Genomic DNA, 24,242 nt, shown 5'->3' on the forward strand with positions numbered 1-24,242 from the left:
TCTAGGCAGAGTTTGTAGCCTGCATACTGCATAGGTATATACGTATTCGACAAATCATCGAAATGACAATGGTGCCACTCGCCACTGTATGAATAATATTATTAAATATGCGCAATAAACGATATCGTTATTGGCGATATTATAAGAATATGTAATTATAGTCGTAATCCGTACTCTAATGTTGCACGCGCGTTGTCCTTGTCATTACCTACCGTTGAAACTGTTGCGTAGTATTTACATATTTAAATAATTTGAGCTTTAACTAAGATGGCTAAACGTTATAGGCAAGAATATTCATATTTTTGTTGGGATTTAATAATTTTGTCTGTTGAGAGAGGTATCCTTTACATACAGCTGAAGTCAGGTTTCACTTTATTTTATTTTTTATTAATAATATTCCATTTTATCTTATAGGTACAGACGACGTTCACAGTCGTATGTCTTAATATAAGTATAGGTGCCTGCGATATTATATCAGATATTATAATATTAGTCTTATAAATGTTAAACTTATATACTTTTAATTTTCAATTTTATTATGAATAGCATAATATTTATACGTATAAATACGTAATTAACAATTTTAGATTAAATAATATTTTTGTTTTAAATTTGTATAATAATTAATAATATTATATTAGTAATATCACGTTCTGGTTACCGTCTCTTTACACGCTAAATTTTCTTCATTAATCGAATCCATATTTTGCTGCAATGAATAATGTTTGATGTTTCCTAATTAATTTAGTTTATAATTTTATAAAAATTCAATATAATATATTAATATAGCAAATGTTTGTGTGTATGTGTGTAAATTATTCACATCCTAGACGATTTATTGGCTTACAAAAACCTAATATTTTCTTATTTAATAGGGTTGCCATATGTTGCATAAAATAAAAAATAGTTATTATGATATGTCTACTAAATAATTTTAGACCTGTATTTATATTTATTCTAAACTCCCTTCCTAATGAATATGAACGATTTTCATAAAATGTTCTTCGATAGGTTTTAACATTATTTATAGTGTCATAGGGGTACTTTTTACTTTTGAAACACTTATAAATGTTGAACTTGACTCGCGAAAAACTAGTATTTTTTTTATTTATATTGTATTATTGTTTACTATTCATTGGTTTTAAAAAATAAAATAATCGTTATTATTGGATATCATTTTATATCTGTACCAAATAACTACAACCACTGTGGCACAAAAATGTACGCCCCTGTTTGTCGGCTCCTTCTTACCATCCCTGCCACCAAACGAATTCGCGTCATACATAATATAGTTTATAAACTATACTAATGCCTGACCACTCGGTATGTTTGTCATACAGACGCGGACTCGAGTTATTCCATGAGGGACAGGCCGTTGTCGCTCTGCATGTCGGCTGCTTGTGCCGCCCAACAAGTACCGGTGTCTTCGTCGAGAACGCCACCGACTTCAGTCGCCCCGACTTCGAGTCATTACTCGGCAGCGGCGGGTGGCCAAGCCGTAACCAAGACCAAAACACTGGGACTGACTTGCGTCGTGTGCGGTGACACATCCAGCGGAAAGCATTACGGAATATTGGCGTGTAACGGTTGCAGTGGATTTTTCAAGAGGAGTGTCCGCCGCAAACTCATCTACAGGTCAGTGGTATATATGTGATTGTGTAACTGCAGGAAAATAAGACGAATAATCCATTAAAACATAATAATAGTTTTTTTCTATGATCTAAAAAATAAGTTTTATTTGGTTTTTGAGTTATTTTAGGATCGTATACCCGTAAAAATGTAAAATTATATTTTACATAGGGTATACGCCAAAAATCGAAAATCTGCTGACGGGTATACGACGTATATCCGCGTACCGTACCAGTACCGTATAAGTAATTATTTTAAAATTTTCCAAAAATAATGTACAATTCAAAAATCCATGTGATGATAAAGTATAAAATATATAAAATGAAAACGGTTAACTTGTGATGTACATATAACCAATATCAAAATAACGATAACTCTATACTATATAGAGGACGTGCAATTGTTGTACTTATAATCACAATTTGTATTAAAGAGGACAGAGGTTTGAATTAATATTTACGTGAGATATTTTGATTTTTGGCGATATCCGACGTGTCGCCATCATTTTGGAAAATCACAGTAATAATTTTGTATATAATACGAAACACATATTTATATATAATATATCAGCTGCAGTAGTGCAGTGGCTTATTAAGGGTGCGGGATTATTTAAATTTGAACGAATAATGAATTTGTTTATGAATTTAACATATAATGTGTTGCACACATTTAACATAAAATTTTCTATTTATATAGAATTGTACTTTGTTTAGACCATTGTTATTAAATTATATTAATTTGAATAATTTGATAAATACGTTTTACGTGCTCCCTTCAATAAGCATATAAGGTATAGGTAGTCCATTATGTAACTGATTTGTTGTATTATAATATTTTAAAAATGAAATGTTGAGCTCACATAAATGACAATAATTGTATTAGTTTTAAATAAAAATACAATAAGTCAGACAATTCTTTACTCGAACCCGGAATAATATTTTTAGTAGACTGTGATTATATTGGTCTTTAATGCAAACTCGATGAATGGAAAAAAAATGGTAGATATAACCTAAACTTCACCCTCTTTCATATTCAAAATATTATGTCACGAGGGGTTCGGAAATAGTACAATACAATACGTCACTATACATGTGTTTAATCGTAATTTGACAATGCAAATTAATTCAAAGTGGATACGGTTTTGTGTGAATATTACACATCAAAAAAGTGTTATATTTTTCTTTTCTTTTTTTTTTTTTGTAGAATTATGAGCTTATCAAACCCGTGCGATTTTTTAGCAAAAGATTTAAAGATATCTACGTTATACTAACAATATATTATGCGGAAAAGACATATTATTATAATATAATAATTTATATAACATAAAAAATTCAAAAGTCATTTAATATTTTTTTTTTATTATTATTATTATTGATCATCTTGCTTAAACATAATCAACAATTATTAGTTTATTACTTATTAGCGTTATAACATAATGTATCAAGATTATGTGTACATATATTTTTTTTTAATTCACTTTATTCACTATTTCTATATTTTATGTTATTTTTTAGTTTGTTTAAAATGTTTTTGCTTTAATTTGAGGTCTTAATATTTCACAAGGTTGATCTGATAAATTATTTAATTTCGTTTTCATATCAAAATTAACAATTTTTAATTGTATTTGTTATGAGTTATTTATTTCTCAACTCCGTGCGGGGTTCTACATAAAAGTATACTGCAGTAGGTAGCTATATGTATGTATAAATAATAGTTTATACGAAATCCTCTTGAATTCGTGTAGTGTTGCAGATATTATTCTATTTTTTTCTCCCTAAGCGATCTGTAGTAAACGATTCCCCTTCGGTGATTTTGAAGCCCATAAAAATCCAATGTTTGTTCGCGTTACCAGATAGCCCATACCTACTCACAACACTACCGACTACACGAACACTGTCGCTATAGTATAGTGATATTCCATAATCAAATGTGTATACATACATACACATTCGATATTATGTATTTTTTTATTTATACACAATGCCAAATGGAATATATGTTAAGGTATTATATGTTTTATATATTTATGTATACCTATATATATATATTATATATGTGGGTATTAAACGACGCGTGTTGCCATGTTCCTTGCTTTTCTTTTATATTCCGCGCGTATATATATAATATATATACATATTATACATACCTTAACTGATACGTAATATGTTATGTGCTGTGTGTATATATATATATGTGTAAGCATTTTCCAAGCGTTCGTTTGAAGCCTATAGGCTGCTGCAGGAATCTTTTTCTCCTTTTTTTCTTTTCTCCTTTTCAATTTCATGTCTCTAATACTCTTGAACGGTTATAAATAAATGTGATTCAGTAGCGAAAGAGGGTTTGACGTTTTATAACAGCTCTTAGGGATTACTGTATCGGGACGTTGAGTTTACGGGGGTGGGGTGTATATAGTTTAGAAAGCCGAGTGCGGCAAAAAGATTCAATTATATATCTCTAACGTAGTAATACTACTACGGGCACGCTGCCGCCGCGGGCCGGCCAAAAGACTTATTCCTCCTCCGTTGTCGCTCTCTTTCTCTCTGTCACCATCATTGCTTTCTCTCTCCTGCTATCTATCGCTTGTTCGCTCACTCGCTATCTTCCACTGTTACTGCCATTACAAACTATACTCGAATTTTCTCGAAATCGATCGTCTTTCCTTTTCGCAATATACTTTTTGATTGGTTTTCGACGATAACACGGTCATATGACGGCCGTGCTATTTCACTGAACATATAGGTGTAGTACCAGGTGCGGTCACGCACTCATCACGCAGCCACTCCTTATCTCGTCTGTGAAAAAAACTCACATAAGGAAGGGAATGTGTATACATATATATTACACGCAAGTGCAATACATCAACATGTATTATCTTATATCTTATACCTAGGTATATATTATATTTATTCATTCGCACGTTATTATATAAAATACTTAAATACATAGGTATATAGTATAAACATGAAATAAGTACTGTCGTATACGCCGATTACTCGGACGTATACCAAAATAAAGTTAAACACAAAATAACGCAAAATACTTTATTTAAAGTTTGAACACGACGTCCGGTGGTGATCGAGTCACGCGATCACCACCACTGACTCCCTTTGCTGTCTTAGCCATCTCACTTATATATTACACTTACAATCGAATTACTATCGATTGTTCTACATTTTTCTATTACTACGTTAAATTTACAGTTTATAGACACTATGACACTATGATTATTATGTAATTGTTATTTTAACCTATTTTTGTGAATAATTAAGTATTGCTTAACTTATTGAATTTTACTGTTTTACTTATTATCTATAGTTTTTCTTAACTTATTTCTTACGTACTAACATCTCTTATAAAATATTCATACATATAATACAACAGTACATATCATTTATAATAAATTTAACCCACTAATACTATTTAATCTGGGCTGTGGCATGCTTTAAAAATTAAAATTCTGTTTTTGTAAAATGAAATAGACATAAACTAAATTGTTACCTAATTTATTAAACAAATATTGTTTTGAAATTAAAAAAATATAAATACTTAGTTATTTGAAGTTACCATATTCTAATGAAATAAACAATAATAAATATTTATTATTTTAATTAATTTGCCTATCTAACTATTTTATTTAGCAACAATGATTATATGATTAAGTGGTTTTCGTTTTCATGATGCTTCGATGGTTACTTATTTACTTTTATGTTATTTCATTATTTATTTATTTTTACTTTATATATGAGACATGGTCGTGGTAACTGGTAATTGGTAATTTATTTATACAGTTATTATATATGTCTTCTATCTACTATTAATTTGATTATTTTGGTTGCCAGTTTTATCAATAATGTCTATCAAATCGTAACAAGTTTTCAGCACATAATGTTTTATAATTTATTAATTCTGTAACGCCAATATCTAATCCTAACTGGACGTCTGCTAGGTGTATAATGATATGTATGTTGTATATAGGATAAAAACACATACATCAAATACACGGTATATAGTAGGATTTCATTATAGACGATATAGCGATGGCTACCGATGAATTTTCTGTGGCAAATGAAAATCAAATTATGAAAGGGTCTACGAGGGAATTAAAATGGTAAACTTATTCTGTTGAGGGTTTCTGCCGCTCTTTGACCGTGACCCGCTAACAGGTTTACACTTGTGACGGCCGAACGATTACCTTCCACACACCGGATACATTATGTGCATGTATATATATATATATTGTATATAGTAGTAATAATTTCCACCCTTCGTGGAAACACATCGCCACCCCATACACGTTATTAGTGCAAATCCCATGGCCACAATAGTAGAAGCTGCAGAAAGACGCATTAACGATAAATTGATTTGTTTAAAGAGTACCCTTCCCACACCCCATGCTGTTGCTCGTCCTGTGTCGACTGAGTGTGGTGCGTACTTATCCACACACACACACTCAATTCGATCGACGGAATTAAATCTCGGACCCGATCGCACCCCTGGGACCCGTGAATTCCACTTCACCATCACCCACGCTAACTCCGATAGACGGTACAGCGTGTATACGCGTATCGTTACAAACGAAGGGTCAAACTTATTCGTCCTTTTAAAGCTGACTTTTTTTTTAAACTTCGAGTCATTTATTTTAACATTTATTCGGAAATCTCTGTTAAGTTTCAACTAAAAAAAAACAACACTTTTATAAATAATATGCAAGATATCTATGTATACTAAAAATTTTTAAAGTATTTTAAAATCTGCGTGTCTTACATATAATATACTATGTTATGTTAATTATATTTTTTAGCATTATGGTTAAATTAGAACTTAGAGTATTTTTTTATATTAATTTATATTTTATATTATTGCATACTATTTAATATTATGATTTATTATCCTTATAGTTTATCTAGTATATTGCACGTGGTTTAAAAAATTTCTTAAACTATATATATCATATTTTATAATACATAATATTATAATAAATAATTATTTTAAATTGAAATAAACGAATAGCCATTTATTCTTATGTATTAATGGTTGGCTACTGGCTATTAACTAATATATACCATAAAATATACATACTACATAGGTACATCGGCAGTACAAGACCGAATTCCTCCGGGGTTCTTTGTCCTGTAATAAAATACTACACCCTGCCCACCCTAATTTCAAAACTACTTTATATAATTTATTCATTTAATTCATTAAACTATTTTTAAAATAATATCACATAATATGGAAGTTGCTCTCGTGATTGCTGACTCGTGGAATTATTACAGCAGGTGTATTTTAAGATTTAAAAGATTATTTTTGCGCTTGCGTACTAAAAATAAGGGGCGTGCAATGGGAGTTTCTCCGCCATCGTCGATCGAATGAGAAACGTCTTGATAAAAATATACTTTTTAATACAAAAGCGTTACATAAGTGCATTGCAAGACTACTTGATTAAAAAAAACTAGGTAATCAATGTTTTTTATAATACTATGAATGATAATTTATAACTACCTGTAATTGTTGTTTATTATTTATTATTATATGTACCTACCTAATACTTTTTGAAATATATTTACACACACTCATTTAAGCATATAATGTGTCTTACATGATCTTATATAATATATTTACGCGTTGTTTTATAAATTATAGATGTCAAGCGGGAACCGGGAGTTGCGTAGTGGATAAGGCGCATCGTAACCAATGTCAGGCGTGCAGGCTGAAGAAATGCCTAAACATGGGCATGAATAAGGACGGTAAGTAATGCGAAAAATCATTTTAGGAAAGTTATCACTTATAATTAAAGTTAGGATGTTGACGGCTTTTGCATTTTTTTCCTTTGATTCAATAAAATGCTATCTTAGCTAAAAAATTTATTCATGCTCCCTTAATGCAGAATATTTTAATTTTATTTTGTATTTTTTTTAGGCATTTTTAACTATAAATGCATTTTTTATAACGTCATTTTAAAACATTTTTAAGTCATTTTTTGAAATTTTAGATCATTTTTTGTAATGTTTGTACAATGTGGGGGCATTTTTCTCAAATTTTAGATTTTAAAGAAAATTTGTATATTATTAATAAAAATCATTTTAATATTATTACTGTGGGATTTTTGGTGTTATACATTGATAACAAACAAGTACTCTTTCAGACATACTCCGATCATTCACGTTTTAATTTTTTTTTATTTATATTTTACTTTTTAATTTATTTTATAATAATTTTAAATAAAGCTTAAAATGTAAATGTATACTATTGATTATTAATATTATAATTCATATTTTAAATTACTATTATACTCATTATCACACCCATATCTGCTCTAATAAAAAATATTATTTTTAAATACATTTTTTTCACTTATTTAATTAGATTTTTTAGATAATTTTAAAGTTCATTTTTTGAAGCTGTAAGGGCATTTTTGCATTTGTTTTTAGGGCATTTTTGTGTGTTTGTTTTTTAGGTCATCAACATCCTAACTCTACTTATAATAGTAATGACTAATGATATATTTAACAATATAAGTACAAAAACTGAGAAGAATGTACGTGATCATTGAGTAGATTATATTATATTATACGTAGGTTACTATAATGGGTGTGTTGAATTTAAATTTAATGATAAATTATTGTATGGTTTATAAAATGTATATAAAACAAACAATTCTAAGCGGAGACTATCTATCTCCTTAAATTTCTAAGGATATTTTATTATAAATTTATCTATAATATAAAAATGAATCGCAAAAGTGTTGTAAGCGCATAACTCAACAACGCCTGGACCTACTTATTTTATTAAAATACAATCAATCAAATTAATTTTGTTATCAACAAATTTCATATTAGATAATGATTAGTATAATATTATTTCATATAATACCCATTATAGATGTTAACAACGTATAATGAATACCAACCAATATACCATAGAACTATTTAAATAAGTTCGTGATACAATTATACAGATAGCTTAAAAAAATCTAATTTTTTTGAAAATGTTATTGTGTATAGAAAATAATAATTTAAATAAAAGTGTAATGTGTTCAAATTTCTACGTTAATATTTTTCGAATAATAACTAAATAACAAAAATCATTTGAAGATAAAACGTTATTATAAACGTGAACATCAAATGTTGTCAACATTTCACTTAAATTGCTCATAATTTATATATATGTAACTAAGTGACTTAACTTTATTTTTAAATTCCAGTAAAAAAACTCATGAGAAATATATTTGCATTTTATTTTCAAGCTTAAGATAATAAAATTAAATATTTTAAGTATTTTTAACTAAACAATTTAGGTACTTATTTTAGTAGAAATTTATTTCTTTTCACTCTTTCGAAGTACCAAGTAGATCAAATTCACTACTTAAAACAATTTTTAAGATTAAAATAATAAACAAATAATAAATAATAATAATAATAATAAAATACACACAGATACATACAGGATACATATGAATTGTAAAACTAAAACATTCATCGACTTGCTTAAAATGTTAAATTTGCATTAAATGGAATATTATTATATGATTTTTGTTACAAATTGAAATCTTGTTACAACATTTCGCAAATTGATTACCCAAATTGATAATATCCTACACACATAGACATATGAAAAATTTATCGCGGAGTATTTAACTATAAAATATGATCCCTTCAAATAAATGATCTTACTATTTCCTTAAAAATATTTATGATTACCATTTACCATTATTATTAATTAGTCTCCACCATAATATTATTATCGCTTCTTATTAGAAAATATTAAATTTTTCATTATTATTTTTTTATGTTAAAAAATAAAACATTCAAGTATATTTATAAATACGTTTTTTTATTGAAAATTATATATTTATTTTACAATTCTTGTCACATAATCAAACTATAAGTATCGATTATACTTTTACATTTTTTAAGCGTTAATTTAAAAATTGAATCATCCTATATCTTCTAAAAAAAAGTGTCTGTCCCCATCTCACAGGGTATACAGTTGTATACTTTGCATACTTGTATACGTGCTCACGCCTATTATTTCATACTAGTATAGTAAATACTAATTTGCTATAAGAATTTACGTGTACCTATGATGAAGTTATAGGAAATAATAATTTTGAATACGTTATAATACACATTGTGGCGTTTGTTTGAAATCTGATCAACATCCATGTTTTTCTACACGGTACCTATCCTATATAACTATTATAATATAAATGTGTATTATGCATATAATAATAATAAGTTATTAAAATATTGTTGCAACAACTTCCATAGTGCGAAATATAAAGGATTCGTGCTATACGACGTATATATAATAAAGCTGTGGCGGTCGGTGGCCACGTGTTCACACGGTGGTCGACCCTCGTTAAAAAAACATCAAAACGCAGATACAAAAAGAGAAAGGAAAAGAGAGAGAGAGTGAGAGTGGACCAAGTTAACCGAGGAAAATGTTTTTCACGCTCATTTAAATAAACATAAAACGACCGCGGTATAATAATACAATATGTAAAAACTAAAAAACCACGACGAGTCATTACAAAGTGTGAGCGTGCGGTGACAATGTATAATGTATGTATGTATGTATACATATACAGTCGTTTATTATATAAATATGTATATTATTATTATTTACAATTTTATTTTAATGAGCGCGCGCGCATCCAACGAAGAGTATAATGACAATATATTATTATGTATACTAAATGTGCGGACAAAGTAGTGTAGGGTTTTTATTTTGTACTTGTCGCCCGTCTTTTAGCCTCCGGCCGATGAGGCGCACACGTCAGACCCGCCGCAAATGAGAAGACTTGGGGAGAAAAAAAGCAGTAGCAAAAAGTAGATAACGATATTTTATTATATTATGTGTAACACGTCGAATATATCGTATATAGGGTATTATACTTCGTATTGTTATTATTGTTTTGTCGCATGCGGATCGTGACATGCGGTTATCCTGGACCCCGCGGCACCGTTATTATCATTAAAAAGCCTTGCGCTCAACAAACGCCACCTCGAGATTTTAACTGCACCGACGGCGACGAAATCAAAGGGATTTCGTGTCGTGACAATTCACCATATACCTATTACCATCTAGCAGTACTATATTATATATATATATATTATACAATATTTTAATAATGATATAATATTATTATGTATACACATATTTGTGGGGTTATATTAATGTCGTGCATAGTGCACACAGTAGGTATATCGTATATGCCTATAGATACATAGATCTCACCCGTTGTTCGTGGCATATTTTTAACGTACGAATTGAACATAAACGTTCATCGTATTATCCATATATCTACTACCAATGTATTATAACAGAGTTAGTGATAATAAATAATAATATGTATGCGAGTGTACATCAGCTATCGATCGGTGTGACATGCGACACGCATTTCAGTGTCGTAACGTATATCACAAATATAATACAGTAATATTTAAATTATTTATATTTTTCAAACATTTACTACATAAATAATAATATTATTTTTTATGTATCTATTAAATTGTAATTTGCGGTGAAAAGTACATAATACACGAGTTTAAACGAGGTTTACTGAAGAGTTAATACCGAAGAAAAATGTATATAAGTATTAAAATATGTATCACAGATTCGTTAATAATTTATTATAATCCATTACGTCATTACACATATTATAAATATTAAAATAAAAAATACTTAAACTATGGGCACCTTAACTTAACTTAGTCTAATTGACTACTTTGCTTCTTTAACTTTGCAATCAAAGACCGTCGCAATTGAAGCACATGACACTAAATGTGTCATTTCACATTTGTTACTTATAAATTAGGTATGTTCACTACTTTCAATTTATTTTATTTTATTGGAATTATTGGAATTATTTCCGTAAATAAATAATTATTATTATTATTAAATCAAGTTATATACATCAACAATAATATTATAAAACTATAATATTTTATAAAGCATTTCTATATAGTAATTATGCCTGTGTGAATGAAGCATTGAAGCACTATTATGCACATACCCGTGATCAATAAAACTAATTTATGCTTTCTTTGTTATGTATATAGCTGTCCAGAATGAACGTCAGCCAAGAAACACGGCCACTATACGTCCGGAAAATCTAGCTGATATGGACCACGAACGAGTGATTCGAGAAGCGGCTGTGGCGGTTGGAGTGTTTGGGTGAGCGAATATTTATTATTATTGTTTATTATACTTTCGATTCACATATTTAATTTTGTAAATTATGATGACGATAGCCGATTAGTGATCGATTGAAGTAGTTTACAGTATTTCTTCGCAGCATGTATAATTATAGTGAAATTGATATTATAAATCAATAAAATATATTTTACAACAATTAACGTGATACAGTACTATACACAGTATACATGCATTATTTACATGCACTTTTGTATTATTGAAAGTGAAATATTATATAATATAAAGTCCATGTAAATAATTTTTCAAAATCATTTATCGACGTGGCAAGTGAGAGTGCGTATATATATTATATAGGGCTTGAAACATTATAAACACACCCTATTAAATGTTACGTATATACATATATAAATAAATAGGCTATCACGTTCTGCAGTCCACCCCAAATTTTGATTAATGGCTTATAAATCTCCTCCGTTTCGTTTTCACGTCTATAAAAAAAGGGTTCAGGTGTTTAGTCGCATTTTAATTCTTCATTTCGGAGGGTCGAATCTATTTTATACCCTTATGTTTTTTTCCTCTTTTATATACAAAAGTCAGGTTTATCCGCCTCTGCTTTTGTCACGTTTAATTTTTTTCCCCTTGCAAACAATTACACATGAATATGCATTTTTAAATATAATTTAATGTTTGGACAGTAGCCAGTAGGTTTACCCAAGTGCTACATTTTGCGCACAATATACATTTTGTTTAGAACATAGTACGTATTATTACTAGCAGAACATCATATAATGATAATATTATTTAGGTAGATGGTTCTGAAAATATGACACACGACCAGGTTGCCATAATAGTGACAAATGCCACAAGAAAAAACATTATTTAGTCTTGTTTGTTATGCAAATCGTATTCGAATAGCACAAAAACATTTCGCTCCCTTGTGGTGATGATGGACACGGTGTTTGCCAAAAACAAAAGTATATACCAGGTATACCTACCTAATACCTATAGGCTATAATAGGAGACAGAATAGATGCGTCATTTCACAACTGTTTTTTTCTGTAATTTTTGGTTTTTATTTGTTTTAATTTTAACCGACTGTCGTGAAAACATTCACGATACACCTATTCAATTAACGTAGACACAATATAATATATATATATATTTTTTTTAACTTTTATTTTTAATACATACAATCTGTAAATACAATTTTACAATAAGCATGTTCGAGGATTTACATTTAATGGCATGATTGACATGATGAAGTAATCACCCAGCGGCAACACTTACTAGCAAGAGGGCTAGAATTATTTTAGGTTCCAGCTACGCTTTAACCTTCTAGGTGGGTTCCCAGGAATGGAATCAGAGTTTAGAATAAGGATTAGAAGGTTAGAGTGGTTTGGAAGACGGGCACTGAAAAGTTTATAGAAGTTTCTGGCTTCTTCTTTTACAATGAGCATTTTTAAGTCTGAATGTAAGGTATGATTTGAAACATACGGAGGGGCGCATGTAATCATGCGTAGCGAGGCTGATTGGAATGTTTGAACAATATAATATAATTTGATAACATAGGTACTCATCCACGAAAGTTAAATTGTACGAATTACATTATGTGGAACAATTATTATGTTTCATGAATATAACAATATTTGTCATTTAATTATTATATATTTCTTTAGTATTTTAGTTTCTATAAAACTAATAGACGGTTATTAGTTATTTATCTCAGTCTGATCGATTTATCAAACTCAATATTACAACCGTTAAGTTTTAATGTTTTATTACCTTTGAGTATACTACCAATACCTGTAATAACTTAAATTTATTTCCCATATTGTCATTTTTAGATAGTTTATAGTTTTAATTCGTATTTAGTATTACCTATATTTTTAAATGATTTATAATGTACAAAATAAACTATTTGTTCTAATTCAACATTTCTGTAATCAATAGGCCAAATGGTATCAAAAAAAATAAAATACAATATATCAACATACATAAAAAATTAAAATAAATATTACTTAAAAATTAAAATATATAAAAAATCGTCAATATTATGTTAAATCATTGATTGAAAAAGTTTAATTTTATTGCTTCAATGTATACCATATGGCCGCAGTATATATAATATAATATATACAGTAAATCGTTATCGTTACGTTATTTCGTAAAAATTTAAAATTCAAACGCACTTAAAATTTTTCCTATAATGATGCTTCGAGTTTTCTCTATAGCTACTTGAAGGAAAACTTATGGAAAACTTATTATTGTATTTTTAATCCTTAGTTTTAAACATAAAAAATTGTATGATTTTTCAACTTCAAAATTACTTGCAAATTTTCGATAGATTTCGTAAACATTTGAACTATAAACGCTTATAAAAAAAAATTGTAACTAACGATTTTTAATTTTTTTTAGCTACAATAAGAATAACTCCTAAGGAATCTTGTACTAAATGTTCAAAATTTTTTGGTCACCCAAAATTGTTTTATTTACCCTTCAAATAAAAATTGAAAATTTCAGTGTTTACAGTTTATGCTGTACACAGACATAAAAAAAAAACACTACATTCATCACTCCGTTCAGTTCCGTTTCAGTCCCGAAGTTTTTTAAGTTCTAGTAGAATTCTAAAACAATAATTAACATTTTTTATTTGCATACGTAGGGATTGAAATTTGATGAAAGTGAAACAGTTTGGCTAACTCGCATTTAATGTATAACCAATAACAATATCGCCGTACGAGTTAAAAAAATAAGAATAGATGATATCAATTTATGTGGGATTAGCTGTACAATAAAACGATTTAATCCCACCACCGAATTACAAATTAAATGATGTCGGTCCCTAGTCGATTCCCTTCATATATATCGGCCATATGGGTATTTTTGTAATGCTTTTTTCAACGTCATTCTCGACCAGAACTTAGGGATTAACCATCAAAGGCACTTGTGGCCAATGACCCTAAAATAATATACGTAGAGGGAACAATGTCATTTAACTAATGTTAATTTGATGGGTAGATTTTGTATGTTATTATATTTATTTACTATTATATTATATCTACCTACCAAATCTGAAATATACTATGAAATTTGCAAGGGTCGTATTATATATATTATAATATCATAGCTACAAATAGGATTTATTTTGAATAATAATTCAATTCTATTATTCATACTATTATTTGATTAAAATATTTAATACAATCAAATTTTATTAGCTATGGATTACGTTAAAGATATTTTTATTTTTGGAAACTAACAGATTTTATATTTATTATTTTAATATACCTAAATATTTAATTTATCATTATTGATCACTCTAGAATCCAGACGCGATAGTTATTTTCCCTCTTCAATGTCTCTGATAGTTTATAAATTCATAAGTTACATTTACAATTATTCATAATAGTTTTCAATATGTTTAGTGTCGATGATACTACCAATACACAGATAGCGTTAACTTAATCTCTTTTAACTTATTTTTATCTTTTGAGTTCTCTGATAATTTACAAATTTAAAATTATTTACAATAAATTTATATTTTTTTCGGACAAATAAAAAAAAAATGTGAAAATTGGGTCTAAACTCCGTGTACATAGGTAGATATACTATGTATCTTGTAATAAAAAGAATATTGATATTATCAATTTGTGCTAACATTTTATTTTTATCATTTATTGTACCTAACTAATAAATAATAATATACCTATTATACATTGATAATTTAAAAAAATCATTTTGTTCCTATAATAGGTACTCGTATATACCTTACATAATATACGCGTATATTAATATAATAATATATATTATATAACTACTATATTATATATTATATATACTATATAATAGCGCGCTATTATTTGATTTTGATTTTGAACGGTATATAGGGACCTACTAGTAAAGTCCTTTAAAATTATCTATTATTTGTTATAACCATCATTATTGTTATTATTATAAAATTATTTATAACATAAACAATTCTCAACAGGCCATGTCTTTACAGACCTCCGGTTTCAGTGGCGTTGGCATTATCTCCTCTGAGATATCATCCCAACGGCCCAATGGCACCGCCAAGTATACAGCAACGACCTGCAGAACCGTCGCCGACCACATCTTCATCGCCGAAACAAGAATCTCACCACGATGACCAAGACGATGGTAAGAATATAGGAATATAAGTGGTAATGACAGTGTGTAATGACTCCGCAACACATGAACGGTTTTATTCAGCGTCGAGAATGCTGGACACGTATATGCTGTATTAAGTGTTATGCGCAATATCCATTATCTGAATAACCCACCCTCCACTTTACTTATACATTCTACAGTAGGAGTCACCAACTCGCTGATCGCGGTCCGGATACGGTCATACGGAACGCGAACATTATTTATATGGACCTTAGGCTAGGTTCACGTAAACGCGAAACGTTTAGTCACGCGCAATTAGAATAATTAGATATAGGTACGGATTTCTAATACATCGTTTACATGGCGCGCGATAGGTACTGCTCGTCCATGTGAACCTAGCTTTATCCATGAAGTATTTATAAATTATCAAAAAATAAAAAAATAAATATTTATTGACATGTGTAAAAGTCATTAAAATTGTTTGGGGCCGCGGAAAGTTTGATAAATTTCAAAACGGACCTCGATAGAAATTAGTTGGTGATCCCTACTCTACAGTATAACCATAAGAGACATATAATTTAAATCCGATTTTTTTTATTCATGTAAAAGTTCGATAGCATAAAGTTGAGCTGTTGGAATATAGTTGGCAAAAAAAAAGTAATAACATTTTTCCTGGCAAAAATAAAGTACAACAATATTCAACAATAAGTTACCAACAAATTTGTTAAATATATTTCATATAAAGTGTCTGTTATGGTCGTGCTGCTAATTTTGTGAGGGTAAATTACTCCAATTATCAATGGCGTGATAAATAGTTAAATATAAACCTGGATGCAATGACTTTCATTTGGAAACATTAAATAATATAGTAATCTAATTGGCTATAATACGGCAACCAAAAACTATTTTGTATTTCTATTATGTATTTTTGAAGTCGTATGCCAAATATTATAATCACTAATCATTAATGATTATCATTTTGTCATTTCAATAATAATTATATTAGTAATGTATTAATGTATTACTATTTATTTATTTATTTATTTATTTCAGCAAAATCACAAAAATTAAATTACAAAAATTAAATTAAATTACTACAGTAAAAGTGATAAAAATAAAAATAATAGTGATAAGAGCTGATACGTATACCAACTGAGCAAGCTCGTTTCTGGTATACGGAGTTCCTATACATAATACTTATATAATATTATAAAAATAAAGTGTCATGTGTCTTATACAATGTCTTATACAATTGAGAATGATGTATTTTACTACTCTAAATAACATTATCTTATAATTATATAACTAAACGATGCTAATAGATAATCATTTATATTTACACATAGATACTTTTTAATAATTGATTTTTACACACATTCTCATCTAGGTCATTTACTATTTTAGTAATTACATTTTTTATACGATTTTTGTTAATTATATTTTTTTCATTGGTTTTATTAGACTGATTTTCACATTCATACTTTATTAGACTCTTTACATCATTTCCTAAATTGTTGAATATAGTTTTGGCCATATAATCGGGAGCACTTTTTGTACTGGATAGTGATATATAAGGTAATTTTATGTTATTACCTGTTCTACTGTCTATTATATCTGTATTATTCAGTATTTGCATTTGAATTGCTTTTATAAGTATTTGTTTAATGTATAATTTATAGATTGATAGTATGTTAGTATTTTTAAAAATATCTATTGAAGGGTATGTCGGCGGTAACGAGTAGGCTACTTTTATAGTAATTTTCTGGGCAATATATACTGATTGTATGTCGGTTCTGCTGGCACCACCCCAGCATGTTATACCATATAATACGAGTGAATTACATAATGCCATATAAATTTGCCGTACAACTGATTCCTTAAGAAAGCGAATTTTATAAAATAGGGAAGTTAATCTCCGGATTTTATTTTTGATAAATTTTATATGCTCAGACCATTTCAGCTCTTGATCCATTATGACTCCTAAATATTTAAATTGTTGTACCATTTTAAGTGGTTTACAATTGCAGATTGTTTTATTTGCGGAACATTGATGTAATATGAAGTTCACTCCAACTGGAAGTTGTGATCGGTTTGTGACTATCGGCATGCATACTGATTTATTTACATTAAGTGATAATAAGTTTTTTTCCATCCAGTTATATACAAGCTCTAAGTCAATTTCGACAATTTCTTTTAATTTTGACCAATTTTCTTCGGTATTAACAAGAGCTATATCATCGGCAAACATGAATAGTTTACCTTTTAATAATGAAGCTGGAATAGAGTTGATATAGATTAAAAATAGTAAGGGACCTAATGACGTTCCTTGTGTTACTCCATAATCATGGACATAACAATAGTCACTATAATGCGATCCAATAGTGGTTAATTGCTGTCTATTACTCAGATAACTAGAAAACCAATTGAGTGTAATAGTATCGAATCCTAATTCATTTAACTTATGTAGTAATAATTTTCTACTAATTGAATCGAAAGCTTTTTCTAAGTCTAGAAACGAAATTAGTATTTTCTTTTTATTGTCTCTCTTGTTATGTAAAAAATTTGTTAAATCTATTAAAGCGTCCTCTGTTCCTAAGTTCCTTCTAAACCCATATTGTCCTTCAAATAATATTTTCTCACTTTCTAGGTATTCTAAGAGTTGGTTTTTTATTATTTTTTCGAGAATTTTGGCTATGATACCTACTAAGGAGATGGGCCTATAATTTAAAAAATCAGTTTTATCACCGTTTTTATATATTGGTACAATTTTAGCCATTTTCAATTCATCGGGTACTATACCGTTGACTATACTACAATTAATTATATGAACGATAGGTGGGATCACATTGTCTCCTATTTGTTTAATAAACAGAGCTGTATAACCATCCGGACCTGGTGCTGAATTGTTATTCAATTTATTTAGTATATTTATGACTTCATTACTACCGATGGTATTTATTTTAAATATATTTTTTTTATTTGATATATTATTAATTTTTGTTCCAAAATTAGACTGAATGTTATTTACACTATTGGAGAAATTTTTTTCTACTAATCTTTTACCAGTTGTTGCATAATATGAGTTAACTATATTTAAGTAGTCTTTTGGTGATGATGTTGGGTATTTATTTTCAATTATATCGTTAATTGGAAGCTTAGGCGAGATTTCTTTTCTAGATGTTAGTTCATTAATTACTTTCCAGATTTCTCTTCCATTACCTTTACATGTCTCTATTTTATTTATATAAAATTGTTCTTTTGCCTTCCGAATTAATATTGTTAGTTTATTTCTATATGCTCTATAGTAATTTAATAATTTAAGATTTGTTTTATCCCTCTTAGTTTTCATATTTAGTTTATCTCTATTTTTTATAGATATTACAAGCCCATTAGTTATCCATGGTTTTAGCTTACGATTTTTCGTACTCATATGATGCTTTGAGACTATACAGTTATTTATGGTATCTAAAATATGTCCATTAAAGTTGTTTAATGCTGCCGCGGGATTACTGGTTTCAAATAAACCAGTCCATTCGTTGATAGATAATAATTGAACTACTTTATTATAGTTTATATATGATGTAGTATTATTATTTCTACTATCTATATTATGTTTTATATTATTCGGCGATATTATCAAACTACTTATGATTGTGTAATGATCCGTTATACTGGTTTTAATTACAACAGTATTAAGATGAACATTTCTACTAAATAAGTGATCAATACAGGATTTGGTTTCATTTACCTCTCTAGTGTACGTACATATTTGAGAGATAAATCCATTTGAGGATAAAATATTTAAGTAATTTTCGGTGCTTAAGGACGTATTTAATTCTAATATGTCAATATTTATATCACCAATCCATATACAATTATTTTCTAAGACACCTGAGGTAAGTAAAGTATTCAGTTCAGATAGTAAATTTTTACTTTGTGTTTTAATTAATACTTGTGTATTAATAGACACATTATATACTCAGACATAAACGTATCCAGAATTTTGGCGCCACCGAGCTATTCGTTTGCTAAATAAATCTATAAAGATGTCGATATAGTCCAAATCCAAAATTCAGATTACATTTTATAATTCACATTTTTGATACATAAAAGATAAAACATTGTATAAACACTGACTGAATAAAAAAAAATGACAGCCCTCCCATTGCCCCTCTCCATATAGGTAATCACGGAACTGCACATTGAAACGATTATGAGTATTCTACGATTTATGAGTATAACTATTATAACACCGTGGACCTACCTTTAACCTATAACCATTATTATTTTTTCCGCCCTGTTTTAAATTAGGTATTATACCTATATTAAAGTTTTCAACGCTTTTTATGACATTAAATAGTAAATTACCATCGTGCATACAGCTAAATATCCTTATTAGAAAATAAAGAGAATCGAAATCCTATACATATATCGATTGGTGGGGTGTGTGGGTACTACTATGGTCCTCAAATACTCTCCAGTCATATAGCACACATGGATAAAACCATTTTAAGATACTATTCGTATTTTATGTATGTTGTAGATGACAGTATAGATGTGACCAACGAAGAACCAGATACGTCCGAAAACAAAAGGGCATCGTCTTCTCCACCAGCGATTCCGATACCGCTCACCCAGCACCATTCGATGTACGACCATCATCCATCATTTTATCCTGGCCTACACGAGAATGTTTATGAGACGTCCGCCCGTTTGCTTTTTATGGCCGTCAAGTGGGCAAAAAATTTACCGTCTTTCGCATCTCTTCCGTTTAGAGACCAGGTGAGAATTTTGTACAATATCAATTTATAAAATATATGAATTCCTACCTACTTAAAAATTCTGAAAGACGGGATTAAAATAAATGCACGGCTATAAGATAAAATGAGATGATCAATATATTATACTATATACTTAAATCCTAATATAAACTTGCAGAATGCAGGTAAATCACCGCCTGCACAATGTGCACATTGACGAATTACCAATCTTGTTTTTTTCATCCATATACTTAATACTTACCTATATAAGTACATATATAGTATATACATATGTATATATATTATATTATATTATACAATTAAAATTTACAATACTATTTAAGTACTAAGTATATACACATCATAATTTATAGTTTATTAAATACATACTTTCATATTCTTTAAATTATTTTATACAATGGTTCGTAAACGTTTATTCTTTTATTTTTACATATTATATTATAGGTGATACTCTTAGAGGAATGTTGGTCGGAATTGTTCCTGTTAAACGCGGTCCAGTGGTGTTTACCACTGGAAAACAACCCACTTTTCAACCCTTCGGATCACGTGGCGGCCATACCCAATGGGAAAGCTAGTCAAGTGGCAGCCGACATACGCGTACTCAATGAAACCTTGCGACGGTTCAGAACCATCAGCGTCGACCCGGCAGAATTCGCGTGCATGAAAGCTATCGTTTTGTTTAGAGCCGGTAACGATCACATTTATTATTCTAAATTATTTCCATTATAATATTAAACGATAGAGGAATGCGTGGTAGCCCATTTTAAGGGATTGGCGGGAGGGAGTTTTATATTTCTGTATCTGTGTTTTGCTAATTATAAGTATTAACATTACGGTATTACCTATATAAAACGTATAGGCATCGCTATATTTGTTTTTAGTATTTCCAGATGTACCAAATATATTTTCTTTATACGTCATTGCGCCAAACAATAACACTGTACTGACTATCTTAGTTATTGGAATAAAATTCGAAAAACATATTTGAATTCGTCATGAAGTTTACTTGAAAACGACTTTTTTACTTTTTTTAAATTAATCACCTGAATCCTTCAAAATTGTAATTTAAAATTTTGAATATTAAGAATTTTAAAATATTATAATAATATTAAGCTACCTAAATAAATTAATTTAAAAATGTAAGAAAGTCATTTTCAAGTAAACTGCGTAACGAATTCAAATATGTTTACGAAACCTGTTTCCGATAACTAGGACAGTCAGTATACAGTTGGCAAAAGGTTAATACTTTTAGAGTCTATGGGGTGGACGCGACAACGCGCAACACGAATTATGATTTATGACTATGCAGACTGCCTTAAAATTGCCTATATCCAACTCCTTAAAAACGATCGGTGTCGAGTTTATAGGATTTATACAATTATCATAGCACCGTGCCCATTTTATACTGATATGTATTCGATTAGTCCAGAATTGCTATTGGAGCCTTAATGTTTTTATTAGGTTTGGTTCCGGTCTGGTACAAAAGAATATTAAATACTTAAACCATATTATAGTTTCAGCCAGATTTAGAAAAAAATATTCCGAGTAATATGAACTTTTCTGAAGTCAAAATTTATAATTTATACATTATTTTGATGACAAACATTAAGTCTATTTTTTGTATTCTATTGTTATTTATTGGTCTTTCTTGTCTATCACATTTTACTTACTTAAAGTAATATAATTACTGCAACCCGGTATGTATTTATACGATTTTTAAATTACAATAACACTATAAATAAAACTCTGAAACTTATTTGATCTTAATGGCCTTTCACGTACAACGGGTTATAAATCATAATAACAATAAAAAAATTTGAGTGACTCCAAGTCGTCTAAGATTCGCAAAATCGAGCGACATTTAAAATAGTGGTTTTTGAAAATTGCAACATTACTTATGATGTATTTGAATGAGATATAACTATGTATAGGTATAGTACATACCCTTAAAAATCTTGCATTCGCAAAACACAAAATAGTTTTTCTATACACTCCGCTCAAAGACGATAGGTATGTACAATAAATTATTATCGACACGTTCGTACGCGGAACAAACCGTTGTCTGAATCGCTCATTTACAACTATTTACTGCAGTGTAATAATTATTATACATTTACGTTTGTATCTACCACAATACTACCTATACCTATTACCTATGACATAATATAATAATAAGTAATAACTATGAATTATGGTGATCAATCGTTTATCATAATGATTTTAGACACACGGGGATTGAAAGACCCGATACAAGTGGAGAACCTGCAAGACCAGGCACACGTCATGCTCGGTCAACACACCAGAAACCAGCACCCCGGCCAGCCGGTCCGATTCGGCCGGCTGCTGTTGATGTTGCCACTGTTGAAAAACGTGCCGGCCGCCCGGATCGAGGCCATATTCTTTCAGCGGACCATCGGCAACATACCAATGGAAAAAGTCTTGTGCGATATGTACAAGAACTAATGACGCGGTCGACAACGGATAATAATCCAACACTCATGACATGATAATGTACAATGCGGTACTTACCTACGTCGTACACCGCGTTAACGCATATTACGCATAGCCGGTGTAGGTACTTAGTTTATTGACAGATACAGTGGTTTGCGTAATAGGTATATAGAAGCAACTAAGCAAGTACGCGACTATAAACCTATTCCTATAATATGTAATACTATTAGGTAGGTACCTATGTATAGAATATAGTATGAATACCTACCTACTGTGACATATTTCGTGGGACTGCTTTGTATAAAATATTATATTACATTTACTTTATGGTTGTGGTTTGGTCGTCACTCGGCACACTCATATACCTAGTTCGCTCTATCGTGTCCATAAACCTGCAATTCAACATGAAATAAGTAACGTACCTTCCAAATGGCCGATGGCTAACCTACCCGTATTTAATAAAAACGTGTGTAAGTGTGTTTAGATTTCGAAAATTAATTTTTATTTTATTCTATGTAAAATTCTTTTGAACGCTTAAATTGTAGTATACCTAATAATTTCCACTTAACCATGAATAGATATCGTGATGATGTAATATTGGGCATTGGTGTAATGTGTGATCTATCGAGCTAATTTACAATATAATCTCCTGTACCTATAGCTTGAAAAACGTATGTAATATTAGAAAATAATTTTAATTTATAGGTCTAGCTATATACAACCTATCCGTCGGATCCCAAAAATTATTTCTATATATTTTTTTTTTTTCATAATTTTTATTTTTACTTATTTTAGTATTATAGAGCCCTCTTATTATTATACATGTATCAGTTTGAATTTTTAAATTTAATACATGCGAAAACAAAAATATATTAGGATGTGCTTTATTGAATTGGGTATTAAGTTTCGAATGAAACAATTCGCAACTGTTTGTTGTTCGTTCGGAAGAAATAGACATTTTCATTTAATATGCGATAGCTATACATATATTATAGAATATGTTATGAGATTAAGACGTTTAGTATACTTGGAGAGTTCAAAGTTCAAGTTATATGTTCACGTAATGCTCTTAGACTACGAGTGTTGTAACTA

General features: G+C 29.3%; 2 protein-coding genes across 3 annotated transcripts in view; one reads left to right on the top strand and one right to left on the bottom strand.

Moving 5' to 3' along the window:
* LOC114132327 (photoreceptor-specific nuclear receptor-like) overlaps positions 1–23,382 on the top strand; it is a 30,626-nt gene extending 7,244 nt beyond the window's left edge. The window contains exons 3-9 of one of the 2 annotated variants that reach the window (XM_027997755.2): positions 1,341–1,635; positions 7,273–7,376; positions 11,694–11,808; positions 15,794–15,948; positions 20,462–20,700; positions 21,144–21,387; positions 22,924–23,382. In XM_027997755.2, coding sequence (XP_027853556.2) covers positions 1,341–1,635; positions 7,273–7,376; positions 11,694–11,808; positions 15,794–15,948; positions 20,462–20,700; positions 21,144–21,387; positions 22,924–23,162 — 1,391 coding nt within the window. In that variant the 3' untranslated portion in view covers positions 23,163–23,382. Of the gene's footprint in view, positions 1–1,340; positions 1,636–7,272; positions 7,377–11,693; positions 11,809–15,778; positions 15,949–20,461; positions 20,701–21,143; positions 21,388–22,923 lie in introns of both variants that reach the window. The other variant, XM_027997754.2, reaches the window with a different exon arrangement.
* The window catches only part of LOC114121153 (kinesin light chain), a 78,622-nt gene continuing 73,475 nt past the window's right edge, over positions 19,096–24,242 (bottom strand). The window contains exon 12 of the mRNA XM_050204090.1: positions 19,096–19,125. Coding sequence (XP_050060047.1) covers positions 19,111–19,125 — 15 coding nt within the window. The 3' untranslated portion in view covers positions 19,096–19,110. The remainder of the gene's footprint in view (positions 19,126–24,242) is intronic.

This window comes from Aphis gossypii, chromosome 3, assembly GCF_020184175.1.
Source record: "Aphis gossypii isolate Hap1 chromosome 3, ASM2018417v2, whole genome shotgun sequence".
NCBI classification, from domain to species: Eukaryota; Metazoa; Arthropoda; class Insecta; order Hemiptera; family Aphididae; genus Aphis; species Aphis gossypii.